This window comes from Zalophus californianus, chromosome 3 (genome assembly GCF_009762305.2).
Source record: "Zalophus californianus isolate mZalCal1 chromosome 3, mZalCal1.pri.v2, whole genome shotgun sequence".
NCBI lineage: Eukaryota > Metazoa > Chordata > Mammalia > Carnivora > Otariidae > Zalophus > Zalophus californianus.
In genome coordinates, this window is record NC_045597.1 from 144,557,159 (window position 1) to 144,578,905 (window position 21,747).

General features: G+C 38.1%; 1 protein-coding gene across 6 annotated transcripts in view; it reads right to left on the reverse strand.

The window, feature by feature from the left end:
* Window positions 1–21,747, reverse strand: part of PDE1A (phosphodiesterase 1A) — a 315,842-nt gene that overhangs the window by 74,429 nt on the left and 219,666 nt on the right. For all 6 annotated transcript variants that reach the window (XM_027591025.2, XM_027591024.2, XM_027591026.2 and 3 more), the window contains one exon: window positions 19,712–19,825. In XM_027591025.2, the coding sequence (XP_027446826.1) occupies window positions 19,712–19,825 (114 nt within the window). The remainder of the gene's footprint in view (window positions 1–19,711; window positions 19,826–21,747) is intronic.

Genomic DNA, 21,747 nt, shown 5'->3' on the forward strand with positions numbered 1-21,747 from the left:
TGGAGTTATAAAACTACATGTATACGTATGAAGATAGAAGAGCCTTAAGTAACTGGAAGTTAATGCTGATTAATACTTACTTTGTATCTTTTTTAACTTTCTTTTGGAACTTATGTTTGGGTGGTTTTGATTTATCCTTAATACACTGACATTGTAACCCCAGGCAAAATATTTTTTTTTTTTTGCATTTTGTCCACTTTAGCCCATTTAGCCCATTGCAGCAAGTCACTACACTACATGGTCTGAAAATTCAGGGCTTATGCTATTTCCATTATTTCTTATCTAGTGATCAGATAAAACCACAGAACAGGACAGGTGGAATGGGAGTCATTGAGGTGTAATCCTGTGATGTCACCAAGCTCCAAGAATTCTCCTGCTGCCTTGTTTTATCTGCTACTCAAAGTAGAATGACAGACACATTGTAATGGAGGTCAATTGATTCTTTGAAAATTTGATGTTGATGACTTTAAGACTGTATGTTCTAAACTCATAAATTATCCAAGACAGATCATCAACAAAATCAGCATACAGAAATGAGATATCAAATAGGGATATGAGACTTAAGAGTCTGGTAATATGGTTATTCTTAATCATGATGCATGATGCCATTCATTAAGAAGGAATGAACATATAATCTTGGAGAAAGAGTAATGTGGATTCATTTTTGGATATACGAATAAAGGAGTGTGTAAAGAGGAAGGCATGAGATATGCTATTCTATAACTAAAAGCAAATTTTGAAAAAGCAACAAATACCTCTTCAATGGTTAATTTTATGTGTTAACCACGGCTAGGGTATAGTGCCCGTATTTGGTCAAAGATCAGTCTAAGTGTTGCTGTCAAGGTGTTTTTTTAAATGTGATTGACATTCAAATCAGTAGACTTTGAGTAAAGCAGATTACCTTCCATAATGTGAGTGGGCTCATCCAATTAATTAAAGGCCTTAAGGGATAAAACAGAGATTCCCTTAAGAGGAAGTAATTCTGCCTTCAGACTGCTTTCAGACTAAAGATTGTTAACACTTACTCCTGCCAGAATTTCCAGCCAGTGTCAGCCTGTTCTGAAGATTTCCATCTTACCAGCCCCCACAATCATGTGAACCAATTCCTTAAAATTAATTTCCATCTCTCTCTCTCTTTCTCTCATTCTCTCTTTCTAATAATATAAAGGCTAAGGAGATAGAATATTTCTATCATTCATGAACACTATGTGGTAACTACCCGCATGGATTATAAATCCGATAGATGACAAAGGCACAACTCTGCATTATATTAATATTCACTTAATAGAGAACATCACTTGTACTTCTGGTTTGAAATATAAAAATCATTTGCAAGGAACTAAAATGCCTTTGTAGCTATTATGTCTAAACATCAAACTGTCTTTTCATGTATTAATAGCTCTTTTTTTATTGCTGAATCATAATCTATTGTATGGATATATTAGTTTGTTTATACATTCAACCATGGTCATCTTGGTTGCTTCCAAGTTCTGACAACTACAAAAAAACTGTTATAAATAGTTGTATGCAGACTTTTCTAGTTCATTTGAATAAATACCAAGGACCACAATGGTAGGATTATATGGTAAGAGTATGTTTCGTTTTTTAAAGAAACTTCCAAACTGTATCCCAAGGTGGCTGTACCATTTTGCATTCCTACCAGCAATGAATGAGAGAGAAGCCAAGCCACCATCATCTCTCTCCTGGCCAACTGCAGTAGCCTCCCACTGGTCTCCCTATTCTTGTCCTGACCCCCTTTAGTCTCTCTTCGGCAGCCAGAATGCCTCTTTAGAGTCAGACCTTGTCAATGCCTAATTCATGAAGTCCTACATAGCTCATCACAAGCGCTGTCTTTACCTTCATCTCCTAACTAGTTTCCCCTTACGCATTTTGTTCCAGCAATACTGACCTCCTTACTGTGCTCAACCCTGCCAGGCTTACTTCTGCTCTAGGGTCTTTGTACTTGCTGTTTGCTTTGTTTAGACTCTCTTACCATATTTGAGAGGATCATTTTCTCACTGTATTCAGGTAAAGAGGGCTTCCCTGCCCCCCCCAACTCAACTAGTAAACACCTCTATTCTGTCTTTTTGTCCTACTATCAACTTCTTAGCACTTACCATTACTTGATATCATGTTGTATGTGTACTGGTTTGTTTATTCACTTTATGTTTCATCCACTAAACTGTAAAGACCTTGAAAGCAGAGAGTTGGTCTGTTTTGTTTTTTTTTTTTTTTTTTGAGCATTATTGTATCACCAGCACCTACAACAGTGCATGGTACAGAGTAGGAGATGAACATGTATCTATTGAATGTCTAGAAAACATCTAGAGATATTTCCGCTAAACTAGTATAAGTGATTACTTTTGAGGAGTAGAGTGAGGATGGGGATGGTAGAAGAAACTTTAGTCTTTAGAGTCCTATATTATTTGATTGATAATCAGCAGCAGCATCCTGGGAGTGAATTCACTGTTGGCAATCATCTCCTTCATTGCTTTTAGGATAATTTGCGTTTGAATAACCCCTTTAAAATTTTTGAAGCAAATTATGGGGCAACATGTATATTTAGTGTGGAAAAGACATTAAACATTTTTATGGCATTTTGAATTATAGGCACAGTAAAAAGAAATTTTAAAAATTGTATACACTGTGTGCATGCCTTTAGCCCAGAAAGTTAGTATTTCTGTTAAATACTAACTCTTTTAGACTCATTTCTCAAGTAGAGTATAATAAGACATTCCTAAGGAAGTTATAAATAAGTTGTAGCAGACTCATTAAGATAATTATTTTTCAGTTTGGAGAAAAGAAACTTGAAAGACATGTGAATAAAACCTAAATATAAACAAATTTTTAAAAAACCAACACACCTAATGGCATGTTATTTCTCCCCACTCCTCTCCATCTCTCTCTTCTCCCTTTTGTTCTCCCTTTCCCTGGCACCTGCCTTGTACTCTCTGTCTCCCTGCCTTTGAGCACCACAAGGACTCTTTGGGTTTCATTGGATCGTGCTAGATAGGGCAAAAGCAGAATTATAGTATAATATGGAATAGCAATCCTGGGCTTTTGCTAGAGTATTATCATAAACAGTTTTCCTATACATCTATTTGAGACATGTGAAAATATCTGAATATTTACGTAAGATTATGTCACAGGGAAAACATGTAAGACTATGTTGTGCCCTCATTTCATTTTTGAAATAAATTTGTGCAAGTAGGTTTATAAAATGGGATCTTGAATACTATAATTAATTTTGCTTTCAAAATATCCAAGAGCTCAATTACTCTTCATCCTAATGTTATATGGTAGAGTAAGCATAATTGTTTACATCATGAGTGCCCTTAAAAAATAAAGACTTTGTGTTTAAGAATCTTACAACATGAAAACATAGTCATCGGTGCATTTTTCCTTAAGAATTCTTAAAATGCACTCTATAGAAAATAAATGATAAGGAGTATACGTGTAAAATGTCATCATTGTTGACCTCTGAGAAATGTTTCCTCTGTTTGATGTAACTTTTTCTTTCTTTTTTTTTTTAGTCCTAAGAAGGTCAATAAAGCAGAAAGTTAAGGATCCCTAAACACGAACTAAGGGTAGATGGGGGGACAGGGAGCTGTGAAAACTGACCCTCCGTCCAATCAGTGCTCAACTGATCCTTGGAAGCTATTTATATCCCAAATTTTCTCTTGAAATCAGATGACACAACTCCCAAAGGGCTTATTTTTTGAACTAGAAAATTTTCAGGGGAAGGGAATAAAGAAGGAGGTGGCCACGGAAGGAGAGGTCATGAGATTTTGACTTTTACAATTATATCAGTGAAAATATTTCTGTCCACAGTGGACTCTTGGAAAATGGTTATACCAGTGTACCCACACAGTTATTTCCAGGCAATTGGTGCCCACATTTACACCTACTGAGTGTTAAGATTCAAGTGCTGGATGCAGTTAGAAACTGGCTGCTTAGGTTTGAAATTTTCTTTTTCCTGCTTTACTCTTCATATAAAGGATACATTTCAATAAGCCACTAAGTCTTTCAGTTCTGCCCCTAATATTTGCTGGGCCCAGGGCAGGAGCACATTTCTCCCAAATACCGTATAATTAAATATTTTAAAGTTGTATATCAAATGAATGAATTATTAAATGTGTTCTACCCTCCTACCTTTTAAGAAGTTTCATAAAAGCCTGGCCTTACTGTGTAAGCAGGTGGACGCTGCAGCCTCCCTCAATATTCTCATCAACCTGCCCAGGTTTGAAAGCAGCTGCTTCTTGGCTACTCTTTAGAGGTGGAGGGGTACCTATATCAACAGTGTTCTGGCCTGCTCAGGAAGAAAGACCTGAGAAAGAAGCCCACTAAGACTTCGGAGACAGACTAGGGGACCTTTGGGCAGAGAATTCTGGGATCTCAGTGTCCAGAATATGGGAGACGAGCACAACGGGCAGGGTAGGGAATTCTATAGTCTAAGTACCTAGATGAGGGACAGGGGCATGTGTTTCAAGTTGTCCTTGGCTTGAAGACTTATCACCTCATGGGGAGGGTCACACCAGAAATGAGCCATCGTTGAGCACTCTAAAATGAGGGGCAGTGTCCAGCGAAGCAGTTACACTGGCCCCGGGCTAAGGATGGTATGGAACTCTTACATGGTAAATAAATAAATGAAGTGAGTCCTCCAGGGATGGCTGGGGGATTAAGAGAAGTAGATCGTTTTGCAGTATGGATATTCTGGGGGGGTAAGTGGTTCCCACATAGGCAAATCCATTAGTGTTATTCACAGATATGAGCACATATCTGTGATCTGAGCTGACTGCAGTCCCCCACCAAAAAAAAAAAAAAAAAAACAAAACCAAAACCAAACCGAACCGAACCAAAACCCTAAGAGCAATACTAAAGCTTCACTCAGACCAGTTATCTGAGGAGAGATAGATGCTAATGCTAACTTTTTTACTTACTATGAATCAGGCTAGGAGCCATGCTTTACCTCATTTAATGCTCATAATACCATCATGAGGAAAATACAGTTATTATCAGTACCCTTATTCTACTGATACAGACACCTTCAGTGATTTGCTCAGTCACACAACCGGGAGTGACCATGCCACTTTTGAACTCAAGTCTGATCTCAGAGTTTAAGTTTTTAACTGCTCACTTACCCTTTACCTCAAATATGTGTTTTCTTACTAAGTACCCAGACTACCTTCACATTCAGGAGATACGAACATTTATTTTCTGTCCCATTTCTACCTCAAAATGTAGGGTTAAAAATAACTGATCTTAAAAAAAATCTTAAGAATTTGGCCCACCAGGGAATTTTTGGCTGGAGGAAGCTCAAATTTATTTTTCAAGACTGGTACATCAAATCATTCTCTCACAGAGAAATATATCTGGAATTTCAGGGTACTTTGAAGTACAATGAATTAAATGTCAGGATAAGAAAAGGTGATACATTCGAAATGTCGTATTGACTTGTCAGTAACCTGTTTCCTGAGTGTGAAATACATTTGAATTAATTCTTCCAGGCTACCACCCAAGCTATTGATTTATTATTTATTTATTTATTTATTCCTTGTCTTGTTCCAAAAAGGACTTAAGATGGCAGGCTCAAAAATTTATTTCAACAGTTTTTGTTGTTAATATTGTTGTTGTTTTTGGCAGTTTTCTTTCCTTTTTCTGTCTATGTGATAACTTTGTTCTTTGTTTTTATTAGTCCTTTTTTTTTTTCATGAACTGTGAAAAGATGACCATTGCATCTGAGTGACTATTAAGACTGCACATTTGCCGGGGACAAGTTTGGGGAGACAAGTTAGTTATGCTGACCTTAGCTTAATTCTCAAGAGGCAAATCTTGGCTAAAACAAGACCAGCTAAGGAGAATGTTAAGGTTAGATGCCGTTTTCTTCAAGTTGAGGTCTAAGGATGGCTCTATGCCTCCTCCGTACCCACCCAAGGAAGCAGAGAGGCCTAGGCAGAGGAGGTTCTGTCCCCTAGGACAGACAGAAGGGGCCAGGGGAATGTTGCAGGAGGAGTCTGAGAAGGAGTCAAGTTCCTCAGACAGTTGGGATTCAGCTTGTATTTTTGGAGTTAGTTGGGAGATGGAAATGGAGGGAATGGGTGAAGCAGAAAACTGCCTTAAGCCTGCCTGATGACTCTTGGCTTCCCACCAGAATGTGCTCTTAGCTCAAAAATGTCTTTGAAAACATGCCATTAAGCACAAAGCTTCACATTCCATTAATTACTAATTTTTTAAATTAATAACCATCCTCTGTGGTTAGGAGAACTGCCTCTGGAGTCAAACTCCTGCCTTCATTGCCTATTTGCTGTTGGTCTCAGGAAATGTGCTTCATCCTACCTGAGTCTCAGTTTCTTTTTCAGTAAAAGAGAAATGATAATAATTGTATCCCTAGTGGTGGGGTTGTGAGGATGGAATGGCTAAATGCACAGAAAGCACTTAGAAAAGTATTTGTCACAAAGAAAGTCCTCAAAGAACCCCAGTTATTTACACATCTACATGAGTTAGTCTCAGCAGATTTCTATTTCTGACATGAAGGGAAAGGAGGGTGTCCTCTCATGGGGATGGAAGTGTTTAAGACATTTTATGGGAAGAAGCTCGTTGAAGTGACTTTGGAGAGCCAAAGAACAATGTAAAGATTCTATGGATCATAAAGAAGTAGTGGGAGGAATCTCCAAAAATAACTTTTACCTACTTTAAACATTTACCTAGTAAAATAGGCAAATTCATAGAGACAAAAAAATAGAACAGAGGTTTCCAGGGGTTGAGAGGAGGAGGAGAATGGGAGTTACTGTTTAATGGGTACAGAGTTTATTTTGGGATGATGAGAAAGTTCTAGAAGTAGAGAATGGAGAGCACAACATTGCAAATGTACTTAATTCCACTGAATTGCACCTTTAAAATGGTTAAAATGGTAGCTTTTATGTTATGTACATTTTATCACAACACCACAGTATCTACCTAGTATTGTCTTCCTGCCCTGTTTTCCAGGGAATAGATATATTACCTTTTCTAATCAGAGAAGTGAGACATAAGAGAAGGGCATTCTGTTCTTCATCTAACTGCATCTGTCTGAGGATTACTAAGAGCGCTAGGGGTAGAGGAAAGGGTGGCCTGCAGGCCAGAAATGAAGCCTAAGGACATATAGTTTCACAGATCTGGGAGAAGTGACCACACTGCAAATCAAAGGACAGGCCTGCTTTCCCTGTGCCCTAGACTTGTTGCCCTGAGGCACCGCTCATCTCCAGTTCAGCACCTCTTACTGTGCTGGAATTTCCTGGTTGAAGGAGGCATTTAGCACAAGATCATCTCATATACCACATGGGATAATATTTAGGCTACACTCTTAATAAGACCTTAGGATTCTAACCGTTACATTTCTAACATTCATCTCTCTTTTTTGTAGCCTTATTTTGACATCCTCTAGCGCAGTTCTCAAAGTGTGGTTCCTAGACCAGCGGGATCAGCAGCACCTGGGAACGTCAAGGCTCTGCTCCAATCAACTAAATGAGAAACTTTGGGGGGTGGAGCCCAGCACTCTGTTTTAACAAGCACTCCAGGTGACTCTCAGGAATGCTGAAGTTTGAGAACTGCTCTCATCCATTCACGGCTTGCCAATTAACTGAATATCTCTGTCAAAAAACCCAAGATTCAGTTGTATTCTGTTATATGGACTTAGCAGCACTGCTTATTTCCTTAGGCCCATTATTTCACTGTCAGAGATGAAGAGTATTGGGGAACTATCAAGAAAGTACTGGCAGGAGGATCTCCATAAAAGTATCTTAATGAATATTTTATATTGATGTTACAAATGAGAATTATCTGTATGTTACTTAATTGCAAAATAGAAAAGTAGGTTTCTCAATTGAGTTGGCGTGGAACATGGATACTTAGAAGAGCTGCAATATATCTGGAGGACAGGAGTGTGAGGGAAGACAAAAAATATATTTCTTTCTAAACTGAGGCCAAAATACAAGAATGACAAGAGGGAGTGAACAAGAGCCAAACAGAACAGCAAAATAATTATCATTGTATATAGATTGTCCTTCATAAATATTTGTTGAATAAATGAATAGATGTATAAAAACATAGGCAGAGAATCTCTAGTCATAGTGGTTGTTCAACAAAGTCATTTTTTGTTTGTTTTGATGCATATGTTATATATGTTAACATTTTCAGTCAGGCCCTGCTTCATGTGTGAAAAGATGGTATCTGAAAATGTTTTTTTTTAAATATTTGCTGTTACCCCGTGGCCCTTTGTCCATATAGTCAGCCATGATTTCATTCACTGACTCAAGTTATATGTGAAACACAATTACTTAAAAGGAGAAAACTTCTGTTCCTGAACTTGACTTTTCAGAATCCAGATCCCATGGTAGGTGGAAAGGCCCAGGCAAAGACAACAGAAGAGTACACGAGTCAGAGCAGAGTTTCCATTCCCAGGACTGTGCACAGCTGCCCTCAGTTAAACAAGAGGAGTCGAAAAGGAAGACAGAAGGGATCTTGAGAAGAGACACTGAATCCTGCCTGACTTCTCCAAACTAAGAAAAGCCCTGAGGGGAGTGACAACGCACCCCAGATAAATTCCCAGGATCCTGGAATAGAAGATAGCTGGACACCCCACCCTACCTTCAGCCCCCACTTCCGAGTGGAACGGGAGGACAGCAAGATCCCAGTGCAGAGCTGGTTGGTGTGTGTCAGGACAGACAGCCTCAAAGGTGATGGTGACACAGAGCAGGCTGACGGACACGGAGATGGGAGAAAAGTGAGGAACAGTAGACGGAGGCAAAATAGACTTTGGAAGTAGGCTTGCGGATAAAATATGGCAAAGAATGAGGAAATACCTTGTATTTAATGAGGAAAGTCTTAAGTATCTGACTTCCTAGCACTTGACACTTGCCCAAGGACCACATATTGTTGTTTAGCTGTATCTTGGAATCAATAGGTTTTGTGGGCTACCTTGGAAACCGAATCAACCTATTAACCTTGCTTTAAGGAAAAGTAGAATGTGAATGCTAAGTAGCTAACTTAGAAATCAAACTTTTCTATTAGGACTTCTTATTAGGGTAAAACGACTTCCTGGATGGATGAGAGATTAAGAATTTGAGCTTTGAAACAAGGCAGACCTATGTGGCTATTAGGATGCTCTCAACAGCACGTGACATCAACCCTAACCTCAAACAGCTTAAATAAGAGGGAGATTTACTGTTTTCCTTAAGAAGAAAACTAAAGGTAGATTGACTCCATGAAGGGATTTTTAAAATCAGCAGGTCAATAACATCAAGGACTCAGGTTTCTTCCATCTTTCTATACGATCACCGTTAGTGTTAGATTTAGCTTTATGCTTATGGCAAGATGGTTGTATCAGTTTCATACATCATACCCAGATACAGAAAAACCCAGATGCACAGGACCCCCATTTTATGGAGAGGAAAGCTTTTGCGCACACCCCCATCAGTCTTCCTTTTATATTCCATTAGCCAGAATTGCATCATGCAGCCATATATAAACTCTTTGCTTAGGGAATCGGAGGCTAATTACTGGTTTAAATCAATTAGGATTTCACTCATTGTGACCCTGGGCCTGGGACTGATCTTCCCTGAATCACTTGTCTTTGCAGAGGAGAGTGAGTAATTGGGAAAAAAAAAATGGGTTCTGTTGGCAAGGAAGAAGAGTTAATGTTGGATTTAAGTTTGAACTTGTCTCTGACAATAATTGTATGATCCCGAGCAAGTCCACTTACTTTCTTCATACCTCAAGTTTCTTAACTTTATAGTGGAAATAATATAAATATCTAATTCATAGGATTTTTTGAGAATTATATACAATCATATATGTAAGATGCATAATATGTTGCCTTGGGTATAGTTAATTGTCAAACCATCTTAATTGTTATTAATATCATTGTTAGGAAAGAATAATATTTAAATTTATATCTTTCTCTTTCTTTAATAATTTTATTTGTTTGAGAGAGAGCACGAGTTGGGGTGGAGGGGCAGAGGGAGAGGGAGAAGGAAACTCGCCACTGAGCAGGGAGCCCAATGTGGGGCTCGATCCCAGGACCCTCAGATCATAACCTGAGCTGAAGGCAGACACTTAACCAACTGAGCCACCCAGGTGCTCCTAAATTTATATCTCTTTCAAATCTAGTAAATACTCATTTATATTTTTCTGACCCCAAATTTCACAAACAGTAAGATCTTACATAATACATGGAGTTTTTCTTGTTAGTCATCTCTCTAAAGATCTGGTCAGATTTTTTTTTTCCCTTTTCACTAGTGAGCCTGTTTTTGAAAGTTTGTAGAAAGTAATATACCACAGATGGACAGAAAATATGAAAATCAACTGAAATGTACTGCCACTTTTTCTAAGCCTGGTTTTCACACTCCATCCACAGGGTGAGAACAGCCTACAAACACAGCACTCCAAACAACCACCCCTCCCTACAACTCACACCATAAAAATGGAGTTCGTAAAAATCAGAATTTGCTTTTTAGTGATTCTCTGAACTCCAACAGTGTCTTAGCACATACCCTTCAAATTGATTTCCTCCGAGACCCTGCTGGTGACCAGAGTAGGTTAGGCATGAGTAGGTCTTTACATGGGACTTTGCAACCATGGATAAAACCACAGAATTCCAGAACAGAAATGGGCTGGAGACTTCATCTCCCATGTTAAAAAACCAATGACTAGGGAAAAAGGAAATCAAAAACTCTTGCCTGGAGGCTTATCCTTAGTAGGAGCAAAGCCTGGATAGGAGTTGTTCAACATCCGACACAAATCTTGATCCAGGTCCCCCGCATGGGGTACTAACATAAACACATTAATTTTTACTCCAGAGAGGACAAAGTTGTTGTCGCTTAGCAAAGTACTCTCCTCCATTCTCCGTTCTTTGGCATGTGATTTAAATAAAATTGATCTCTTCGCTGCCTCATGAGATATTTGACCACTGCACTTGAATATCCCACTCCCCTGGACGCACTGTTTGAGGGATACACATGTTACCCGACTAGGTCCAGGAAACATAAAGGTTGTGTCCGTTGGAGCCCCTGGGTAAGAAACGCTTTCTCATTCCTGCTGGATCTGAAGGTGTGCGGCTATAAAGCTTGAAAATACTATTGTCGTCTTGCTACCACTCAAAAGATCAAAAGGAGGCCATTACAGAATGAGTGAAACACAGGACTGGCTCCCTTGACATCATTTTTGCCCAGAGTCACCTATGCTTAGAGTCAGCACTAGCCATCAAGGTTCTGGCAGTGAGAGCTTCTTGAAGGTGGTTTGGTTGGGCTTCCTGCCACTTAGAATTAAAATGGCCACGAAAGGTGTTCATTGGTCCTGCTCTTGTTTTATCCTCCTTGCCTCTCTGCTGGCTCTAAATGTCCATGGAGTACACATGAGTCAGTGCCATCATGATGTGTAGGTTGTGGTGACTAATCACAAAGGGACTGCTCTCCAATGTCACATTTAACCTCTAGTTTTATAGCCCATGGTCTATATTTTGGCCATAAGTAGCGTAGTGCTTGCTCTTAACCATGCTGAACAACTGAGTTTAAAATAAATAGTACCTGGGCGCCTGGGTGGCTCAGTCGGTTAAGTGTCTGCCTTCGGCTGGGGTCGTGATCCCAGGGTCCCGGGATTGAGTCCTGCATCGGGCTCCCTGCTCAGCGGGGAATCTGCTTCTCCCTTTTCCTCTGCCACTTCCCCTGCTTGTGCACTCTCTCTCTCTCTCAAATAAATAAATAAAATCTTTAAAAGCATAAATAGTAACTAACCTTTCTGATTTTGCAATGCTACTTACCTTTTGCTTATTTGAAGGGCTTAGCTGTGCACTGTTAGCTCCATCTTTATCTATATATTCCAGTTATGCTTGGCTATTTGTCTCTTTTCCTAGGTAACTTCCTAAGGATAACTTCTCACCTAATCTTTCTATAAATATTATTTCTCTTTAACCCAAATATCATTTTCACTCTTTGTCTCCAGGCTAATGGAAGCCTTCCATTCTATAAAAAGTATGAAACAAACAAGTAAATGTCCCTAATAATAGATTGTTCTATTTTGGATTTTTCCTACACTAACAAATTCTTGAAAAATAATATAATTTCTTCTTGAGTTGTTCCACATTAATTCTTCATACTACCATAATCTGGCCAGCTTTTCTACTGAAACTCCACTCAGAGGCAACAGGGATCTCCTAACTGCATTTAGTGGTGCTCCCTGTGGTATCTGATTTACGCTTTTCAGTAACCCAGCTCTCCACTGGCTTTTGGTGCTTCCTGTCTTCAGATATGCCTCTTGCTTCTGGATCTAGTCTTCCTATGTCTCCTCTCTGGTAGCTCCATGCCTAACTTTCAATGCTTGCCTTTCCCATATCTGTCCTTGACTACCCTCGCACTCCACACCTCTATCTGACATTCCCTCCTGTCCCATAACTTCGGTTTGTAGGGTTGCATGGTGACCCATATTGAGATGGAACTCCAAGAGCGTTTGAAAGCTTAATGGTTAGAGGTGAGAAAAATGCACATTTGAAAAGTCAAAAAATAATTTGTTTTTTTTTTCTTCATTGGCTTTATTTTACCTTCAGAGAAAGACTGCTCTTTTGTTATATGAAAAATCTTTTCAATTGGTCCATTAGCTACACAAAAGTAAGGTGAAGGCCCTACTCTGGCATATAGAAGATTGAGACAATGTGCCTGCAAGAGACGAACCACTCTGAACAGTAATGTACATAATTGTCCTCATTAGGAACACAGCTGCATTGCTGCAAATTTAGTGTCTAAATAGAGATTTAGATTTAGACTGCATAGTCTTTGAACATAGTTGCTGATCTTTGAGATGAATGCACAATTTGACATTAATTTTGAGAGCCCCCTTTCCTTCTCTTGGCCTTGGAGCTTAAGGTTCTGAACTAAGAGTAGGAAAATATGCTGAAAGTCACTCCCATAGGTGATGATAAGCTGGCTTCTGGAAGATGGGCTTAGACTTTAGAGGATACAGATAAATGCCTGGGAGGGGACCTCTACAGAAGGGGTTACATTGTAGGTTTTGAGACCATCCATCAGGAAGGTCTTAGAGCAGTTACAGCTGAGTCTAGCATCAGTTTGGGGAGCTGGAGGAAGGCATTGAGCTCATGCTTGGGAGTAGTACCCACCTTTGGATTGCTGGATTTGAGAGGAAAATAGGGGACCTACAGAGGAACAATTCAGCAGTTTGAAGCCAGAGAGCTGGCTGCAGAGGAAAGTGACAACCAGGAAAGATGGGTAAAATAAGTAAATACTCACTGAGCATTCCCAAAAACTTTAGGATAGGGAACACGTTGAAATAGCAAAGGAATTCCAATTATAAAAATAAAGCGTAAAAAAATCTGAGACCTCTGTGTTGCAATCCCCAAATTCACATTTCTGACACTATATTTCTGAACTCCAATGCTGGGGATATATCTAGCATGTTCTAGATGGTTTTTTTTAAATTTTTTTTAAGATTTTATTTATTTTTTTGCCAGAGAGAGAGAGAGAGCGAGAGAGGGCACGAGCAGGGGGAGCAGCAGGCAGAGGGAGAAGCAGGCTCCCTGCTGAGCAGGGAGCCCGATGCAAGACTCCACCTCAGGACCCTGGGATCATGACCTGAGCCAAAAGCAGCCGCTTAAACAACTGAGCCACCCAGGCGCCCCTCCAGACGTTTTTAAAAAATTAAGTCCTTTTGTTAGAAGCCATGCATTTAAGAATGAGCATGGGGAGCTTTGCCAGAGAACAAAACTCATTAACTTTAAGGAATACCTGCAAGTTCAATCCTATCTCGTTTGGAATCTTAACTCTGTACAATTCTTACTCCCTGTTACTCCTTTTGATTATGACTGAGTGTAGCTCTCTAGTGTTTCCTCCTGTAATCTGTCAGTGTTGCTTGGGTTTCTCTCCCTAACTCAGAACCTACCTGTTTCTTGTTTGCAACATTTGTCCTTATGCCTAGGTTTGTCTTCATAGCTCTTGAGCCCGTTCTAGACAGCAGCTGTGTGCACAATTGTACTCCTGATTCTGCTGACCATGTGTCTGGTATTCACTTCAGGTGCTCAGTAATGATTTGTTTCATCAGTGAATATTTGTTGGTAAATTCCTGTACTCGATGATTTCAAGGGGCTTAGATTCTAAAGGGCTCCAAACTTCACTTACTTTCTACCAGAATAACTTCTGAAAATCCTGACTGACATAACTGCATTCTTGCTCAAATTAATCTCTCACCAAATGAAGGACCCTTAGACTTAGTAAGACACAGAAGTCAACTGAGAATGTTGTTATCAAGATGTGTATCCTATTAAGATTCCTTTCCATCAGTTTGGACTTTGCTTCCATTTCCAGGTAACTATAGCCCACCTGTCCTCATTTTTTTTTTCAGGATCAAAAACTACTTTCAGGAAATTATTTGATTCACTTGGAAGTATAAATTCTATATTTTAATATGATATATATTCTATAGGTATCTGCATTTTTATTAGTAAGACAAAAGTAGTGGTTATTATTTAACTTTTACTCTGTCATTTAATCCTCAAATCAACGCTATGAGGCCAGCATTGACATTATTCTTATTTTACAGATGATAAAGCTAGGAAATAGAAAAGATAAGTAATTTGTTTAAAGAAAGGAAGTATTGAGCAGAGGATCCAGGCTTTGAAGAACCCATTCTTTCTGAATCAAGAGTCTGTGCTCTGACTATGGTAATCCTAAGAATTGGATTGGTTCACATTAACAAGATGAAGTTATAAATTGTGTCATTAGGTGGTATTAGTAAACATAATATCCATCTCTGAAAGTATACCTCCCAGTCAGCTGCCTCCCCTCATGAATAGCAATTTATGAGGTTGAGGATGCAAGTTTGCCTGGCAATATCCCAATCTAAATAAGGACAATGGAACAGGTTTTTTTTTTTTTTTCTTCCTTAAGGCCACATGTTTCTGACTTACAACTGTGCAGCTTTGAAAAACAATAGCCTGTAGGGACACTTTCAAAAGCAGAATTCATAAAATATTGGCATTTACATTTGAAAATGTCTTGTTAAAAAATCAACAAACAGTTGTACTCATAAGGAAATTATGTTATAATCCTTCAAAGAAGGTCAGAATTCAAATTCGGTCAGAAACTCCGTTTTTATTTTTCTCACTTAAATCATCCTTCAAAAGAGATTTTTTTGTTTTGATTTGTTTTCTTAACTAAAACCTGGCAGTCACTAAAGCTTAACAGGAAATGTGTGTGTGTGTGTGTGTGTGTGTGTGTGTGTGTGTGTATGGGTTTTAAACCAATGAATAATTTGTTTTATCCTGCTTTATTATGTGTTGACCTTTTTCTGCAGTCCAGCCCAAATTAAAAAAAAAAATGCCTCGCTGGAATACTCACTGAACCATTTTTTCCTTTTTTTTTTTTAAGATTTTATTTATTTATTTGACAGAGAGATAGAGCAGAAGCAGGGGAACAGCAGAGGGAAAGGGAGAAGCAGGCTTCCCGCTGAGCAGGAAGCCCAATGTGGGGCTCAATCCCAGGACTCTGGGATCATGACCTGAGCTGAAGGCAGATGCTTAACTGACTGAGGGAACCAGGTGCCCCTAAACTATTTTTTTCTAGAAAGAGAATTTTCCATTAAAAAACATCTCAGAAGTCAGCAGGTTTTTTATGTAAAGTTTAAAAGCACCTAAATGCTTCTTCATCTCTCTTCCTAAATCATCTGTTTTACTAATATTCCAAAGTCAAACTCTAATAATTGTATATGCATCTCAACAAAAACATTCTCAGTGTCTTACTAAGTCTGTTGGAAATCAAATCACATCAAGAACTATTGCTCTAAAATCTCTAGCTGATATTTTGATCATAAATCACAGCCTTAGTAAATTCATAAGAGATAATCTTAAGTCTAACCAGTGGCATTATGGTAAATGTTTAACCACAGGCTCTCCAGAAAAAACAAATCCCGATTTGTTGCATTTCCCAGTTTCCATGGTGTAAATAAATACTCCCACTGTAGCCAATTTCAAGCTACCAATGTGGCATCACTGAAGGCAGAGTTGGAAGTGATACAAACACAGTCCACACAACACTGGGTCTGACAACTCTGACAGCATGTGAGCTTTCATCAAAATTTCCAGTAAGTCTCCAAAGTTGCCAAAGTCAGATGTTACTGAAGGGATGCAGATAAGATGCTGGGGTAAGCTATGTAACCTTTCTGTCAGTGTATTTCCTCATATGTATGAGGTATGTAAAATGGTAATAATAAAGTTTCTAGCTCATGGGATTACTGTGATGGTTACATGAAATAGTGCATTAAAATGCTTAAAAGAGTTATTGGCACATAGCAGGCTATAATAAAAGGTTTTTAGTAATAAATGTTAGGTATTGTTTTTCTAGGATCTGTAATGCCAACTTTCAGAATGTTTTACACATTGTCATCTTAATCTTTCAGAGGTCATTAAAAACTATCCTGAGACAATGCCAATTATAGAGAGAAGAATACTAAGAGAGAGAAGAGAAGCCATACCTTAGTTTCTGTCCCTAGTTTCGACAAAGCCTATGTCTGTGACCATTGGCAAACCTGTTTACTTCTAAGGGCTTTGGTTCTCTTATTAGTAAAGTGCAGAAAGTAACGTATAGGATTGTGGGGAGACTAATATGAGCCCTTGGAAGATGATCCAAATGTGGGGCAGTATTATTAATCCAATTTAAAAATCAAGATGCCATGGAGGCATGGAAGCATTAAAATAAAATAGTGAGAAGTTTTGTGTCATTTGAGTAAAAATTGGGAATGATGTAGTGTTAAGAGCTGGGATTTTTTTTTTTAAAGAGAACACACACACACACACACACACACACACACACACACACACACACCAGTTCTACCATGAAGCAGTTAAGCATTTTTTTCTTCCCACAAAAAAACGATTTTCTAAAAAAGCAATTTTCAAATGAAAAGGAACTATACTTAGAAATGTAATACATGTGTAGATGAGTTAGGGATCATGGAGAACTAAGTTAACAAAATATCCATAGAATCATAATTTTCTGGGAAACTTAATAAATATAGCATATAATAATCTATCACATGAAAGACAAGATGTATTTAGGGAAACCAGATAGTTAACATTATGCCATTATGAACAATGTAAATCTCCAAATAATTCCTTAAGGTAAAATTTCTTTAGTTTATAAATAAATACAAAAAATAAAATGTCAAGGACAGATTAAACACTCAATTTGTGAACATTCACTCAATTTGTGAACAATGAAGAGCATACGTGAAACTGAAGGAGCAAGGAAATTACAGAAACATCAGATTTTTTTAATTCACACTTTGAATCTCTGTTCACTTAGAAAAATTAGATACATTTATATATATTCAGTGAAAGTTAACCAGGAAAACAATTCTGCATAAAGTTTATAATCTAAAAGTGTGCCTATGATTACCTCCCCCCCCAACACACACAATTTATGACTCTAAATCATGTTTTAACAGAAGAGTTCTGTTCTGGGGACAAAGAAAAAAATCACCTGTGCAATACAGCCTGCACCATGCTCTCTTCTGTCTGTTATTAGTGAAAATTCTCATGGTCTGATGTTAAAAAGGTCAGTACCTGATATAGGAAGATCTCCAAGTTTCCTTAGGGGAAGGAAAGCAACATGAAACACTATTTATAGAGTGTTCTATCTTCCATAAAAGGAGAAGAGAAAAATATGAAATAGAAATTTGTAGTAAATCATCGGAAATAAACATAAGAAATTTGTGAATTGGAAATACGAGTAGGTTGGGATGGGATAAGGATGGAGGCAAGACTTTCATGAGGCACCTTTTTACATTATCTTTATTTTTAAATCATGTGAATTTTAACCTGTGAAACAACAAGTGGTGTGTGTGTGTGTGTGTGTGTGTGTGTGTGTGTGTGTGTGTGTGTGTGACCTTTTTCTGCAGTCCAGCCCAAATTAAAAAAAAAAAAATGCCTCGCTGGAATACTCACTGAACCATTTTTTCCTTTTTTTTTTTTTAAGATTTTATTTATTTATTTGACAGAGAGATAGAGCAGAAGCAGGGGAACAGCAGAGGGAAAGGGAGAAGCATCCCCCCCCACCCCTCTCCCCTCTGGCAACCACCAGTTGTAAGCCCAGTACACATGGACATGTAAGAACTTCAGTCTCATATCTGGTTTAACAGTTCTCGCCTCTGCCAAGCTCAGGCCTGACTCATGCGTGGGTACCTGCAGAAGCGAAGGGGAATGATGGAGGTCCGCACTCTCCATGTCCCATCATCTGTCCCACTCACTCTGCTGTTTCTCATCGCTCAGCGATGTGGTGGGGGGTGGCAGGAAATTATAGGAGTCAGGGGGTGTTACAAGACTGGTGTGTTTGTTGTCATCTATGGGACAAATGCCCAAATGCTGGCTATTTTTCTCTTCTGGGGAGCTTTTGTGTATCCTTCAGAGAACTTGCCACAACCCTCTTGGGTGTTATGTGTTCTCTGATATTTGGGCTGCATATTTATGATTTCTCCCTGGTTCATTCAACAATCACCCCATGCAGCCAGGCTCTTTTTCGTCTTCTGAAGTCAGTTTTCTTCCAATACTGGTCAATCCCTTCAAAAGACTTCTATTTCACTTGCCTCATGACTTTGGAAAAACTTAGTACCTTTTCTGTGCTAAACTCTGGAGGGACATATCTCGTCCTCCACAGTGTCCCTTTTACCTGTGAATTCAAGGTAGTCTGAATCAGCCTGCCACCTTTATCTCTGTTGAGATGATAATCAGGAACCAGACTTAGTACCCTCTAAACTCCAAGAGATAGTGGTCAAATCTCTTATAAACTCTCATATACTCCACTGAGCCTTCTAGTAGCATTAGGATTCTCAGGATACCCTCTTGAGGTTCTGAGGTAAGTACCCTCTTGGAGGAAAAAACGGGAGAACAAACAGTTCTCTCTTAAAGCCAAGGTTTCTTGACTTCCATTCTATTGACACTTGGGGCTGGATAACTCTTTGTTGTGGGGGATTTTCCTGTGCATTGTAGGATTTGTAGCAGTAGCTCCAGCCTCTACCCATCACATTACAGTAGCACACTTCCATCAACCAAACCAAAATGTATCCAAACATTGCCAAATGACCTGGTCAACAGCCACAGCACCAGGGCTAAGAACCCTCTTCAAATAAATCCCCATTTCATTATCTCCTTACCACTCTGGTAAGTATGAGTCTAGGTGATGACTGAATACACTTTTGGGACTGTCTCTCTGCAAGCCCTGCACAGAGATTCTGACAGGTACATCTTATGAGAATGTGTGGACATGTGACACCCATTTTCTCAGCAGGAACTCTGGAATCTTGAGATAATAGGAAAATCCTTATATCAGTGAAAATTGATATAAGCCTACATCTGTCTCTGAGTTTACAAATCTGCACCTAAAGACAATGAGGGTAGGGAGAGAGGAGACTTTAGTTTGTTCATTTTATGACTTAATTGTTTGACTATTTTTTTTTATATTCACCTATTTGGATTAAAATGTGTATTTTTAAAGAAAGGATCACAGTCCAGTTAAATAGCTACATGAAGAAAAACTCTTTAAATTTTAATAAGATTTTTATTCCGGTTTCATGGCTAAGATATACTAAATTCATATTTGAGATAAATGAAGGCCAAGAAGGAAGAAAAGGGAGGGAAGGGAGGCAAAGAAGATAGAAGGGAAGGGAGGCTAAAACTCACCTTGTTTCATCAATGTAAACAGCTTCCAACACAGATGCTGCATATTCAATATTCTTCTTTAAGTCTACGATGTTAACATCACCTTTTTCCAGCTGCTTCACTAAGCATCTTAGTCTGTTTCAAAAAAGTAGTCAAAAAAGAGAAATAAGAGATTTATTATAACTATGTGGAAAATAGTCCAGTATTAAATACACAAATCAAGTTAAACCAGTAATATATCTTTCTAGCCCATCAAATAGAAATATTTTCAGGAATTTTTTTGATATAATTAAGTTCAGTTTTTGTCACTTGAGCAACTCCTGAAAATTATATTCACCTCTCAATAATATTAGGGTGGTAGATTGCTATTTTAGGTACTATATTTCAAGGATAGTCTTTCTGAAAATTCAAAACAATAGAAATATTTCCATAAAAGTATATTCCTAACACTAGAATTTTATTCTATGGCTGTTCTCCTTCTTCAGATTTGGCACTAAAAATTATTTAAAGGGTACTATTTATATCACTACTGTAGCAATTATTCACTGTATATAGCAATAAAAACAAAAAGAAAGGCAAAAGATCTGAGAAAATACAATTATGATGAGAAAAAAATATATGTATGTATGCTTCTTGTTTTTACTGAAGTGATTTTTCACCTGAGGTGAATCTGTACAATATTTTCTCTTGCTTTTGCACATTCAATGTTCCAACTTCCTGAGGAATTTTAAAGCATAGGGATCAATTAAGCCATGTCTGGATTCCTGACTCACAGAAACTGTGAGATAATTAATATTATTGTTTGAAGACATTAAATTTGAGGATTAATTTTTTACATAGCAATAGATATGGAGTGAGATAATATGAATACCAATACTTCTGTAAGTTCCTAACATTTTCAGAAACTTCTGTGCATTAATTATAAACCAAGTGTATCTGAAGATATTACCCTATACTAGGCAGAAAAGGAAAACATAGTCTTTACTCTCTACATATTATAGATAAACAATGTGAGGACAATTTATCCATTTTCCTGTTAGGAGATGAAATTTAATTCTATTCCTGAACAAAGGTATTTTAGAGAGAATGGAGTATATCTACTTTTAGGCACTGTCTTAGAGATAGCGTAGCAGATTTTCTGAAAATTTATTTTGGATGCTTTCTAATACCAAGGCTAAGGATTTAAAGATGAGTTAAAAATTTCAGCAAGAGTTTTGACAAATACTTTATTTCTCATGGGAAAAAAGCCACACCTAGACTAAAACTTCTTCAGGAATCTACAATTATTTTTTTTGCCATACATTTTTGTATGATAAAATATTAACAGATAACAACAATGCAAAATAAAATCTGTGTTAATTTTAAAAAGTCTTCATACAGTCAGCAAAGTAAAACAAAACAAAGATAACAACTAAAACAGGTTACTGAGAAAGGAAAAATTAAGCCTGTCTGAATATGATGATAATGGAGTAACACAGAGTGTTCTGAGATTTTTGTAATGCTTATGACCCAAGCACGTTATACTTAGTGTAATTGCCTTTTATGTGTGAGAGCAAAAGAAAGAGTCACAGCTCCACAATGACTTAAACATATACCACTCATGTATCCTTCTTGTGAAAATTACTTGCTACAATGTGGTCGTATTTGGTGGTTATATGACGTATTTTTTTATTTATTTTTTTAAAGATATTTTTTATTTATTTATTTGACAGAGAGGCAGAGAACACAGGTAGGCAGAGGGGCAGGCAGAGGGAAAGGGAGAAGCAGGCTTTCTGCTGAGCAGGGAGCCCGATGCGGGGCTTGATCCCAGGATCCTGGGATCATGACCTGAGCCGAAGGCAGTCGCTTAACCGACTGAGCCACCCAGGCGCCCCTATATGACGTACTTTTAAAAGCACTAAGTACTTCAGATGATTGGCTTCTCTTCTTCTGAATAAATAAACTCTTTTTTATTTGAATTAGCAATTTTCTCCACTAAAAAACTACATTTTTCAAGCTCTCTTGAAACTAGGTACAGTCATTCAACTGCTTTCTGGCCGAGAGTAATGGGTGGTTGT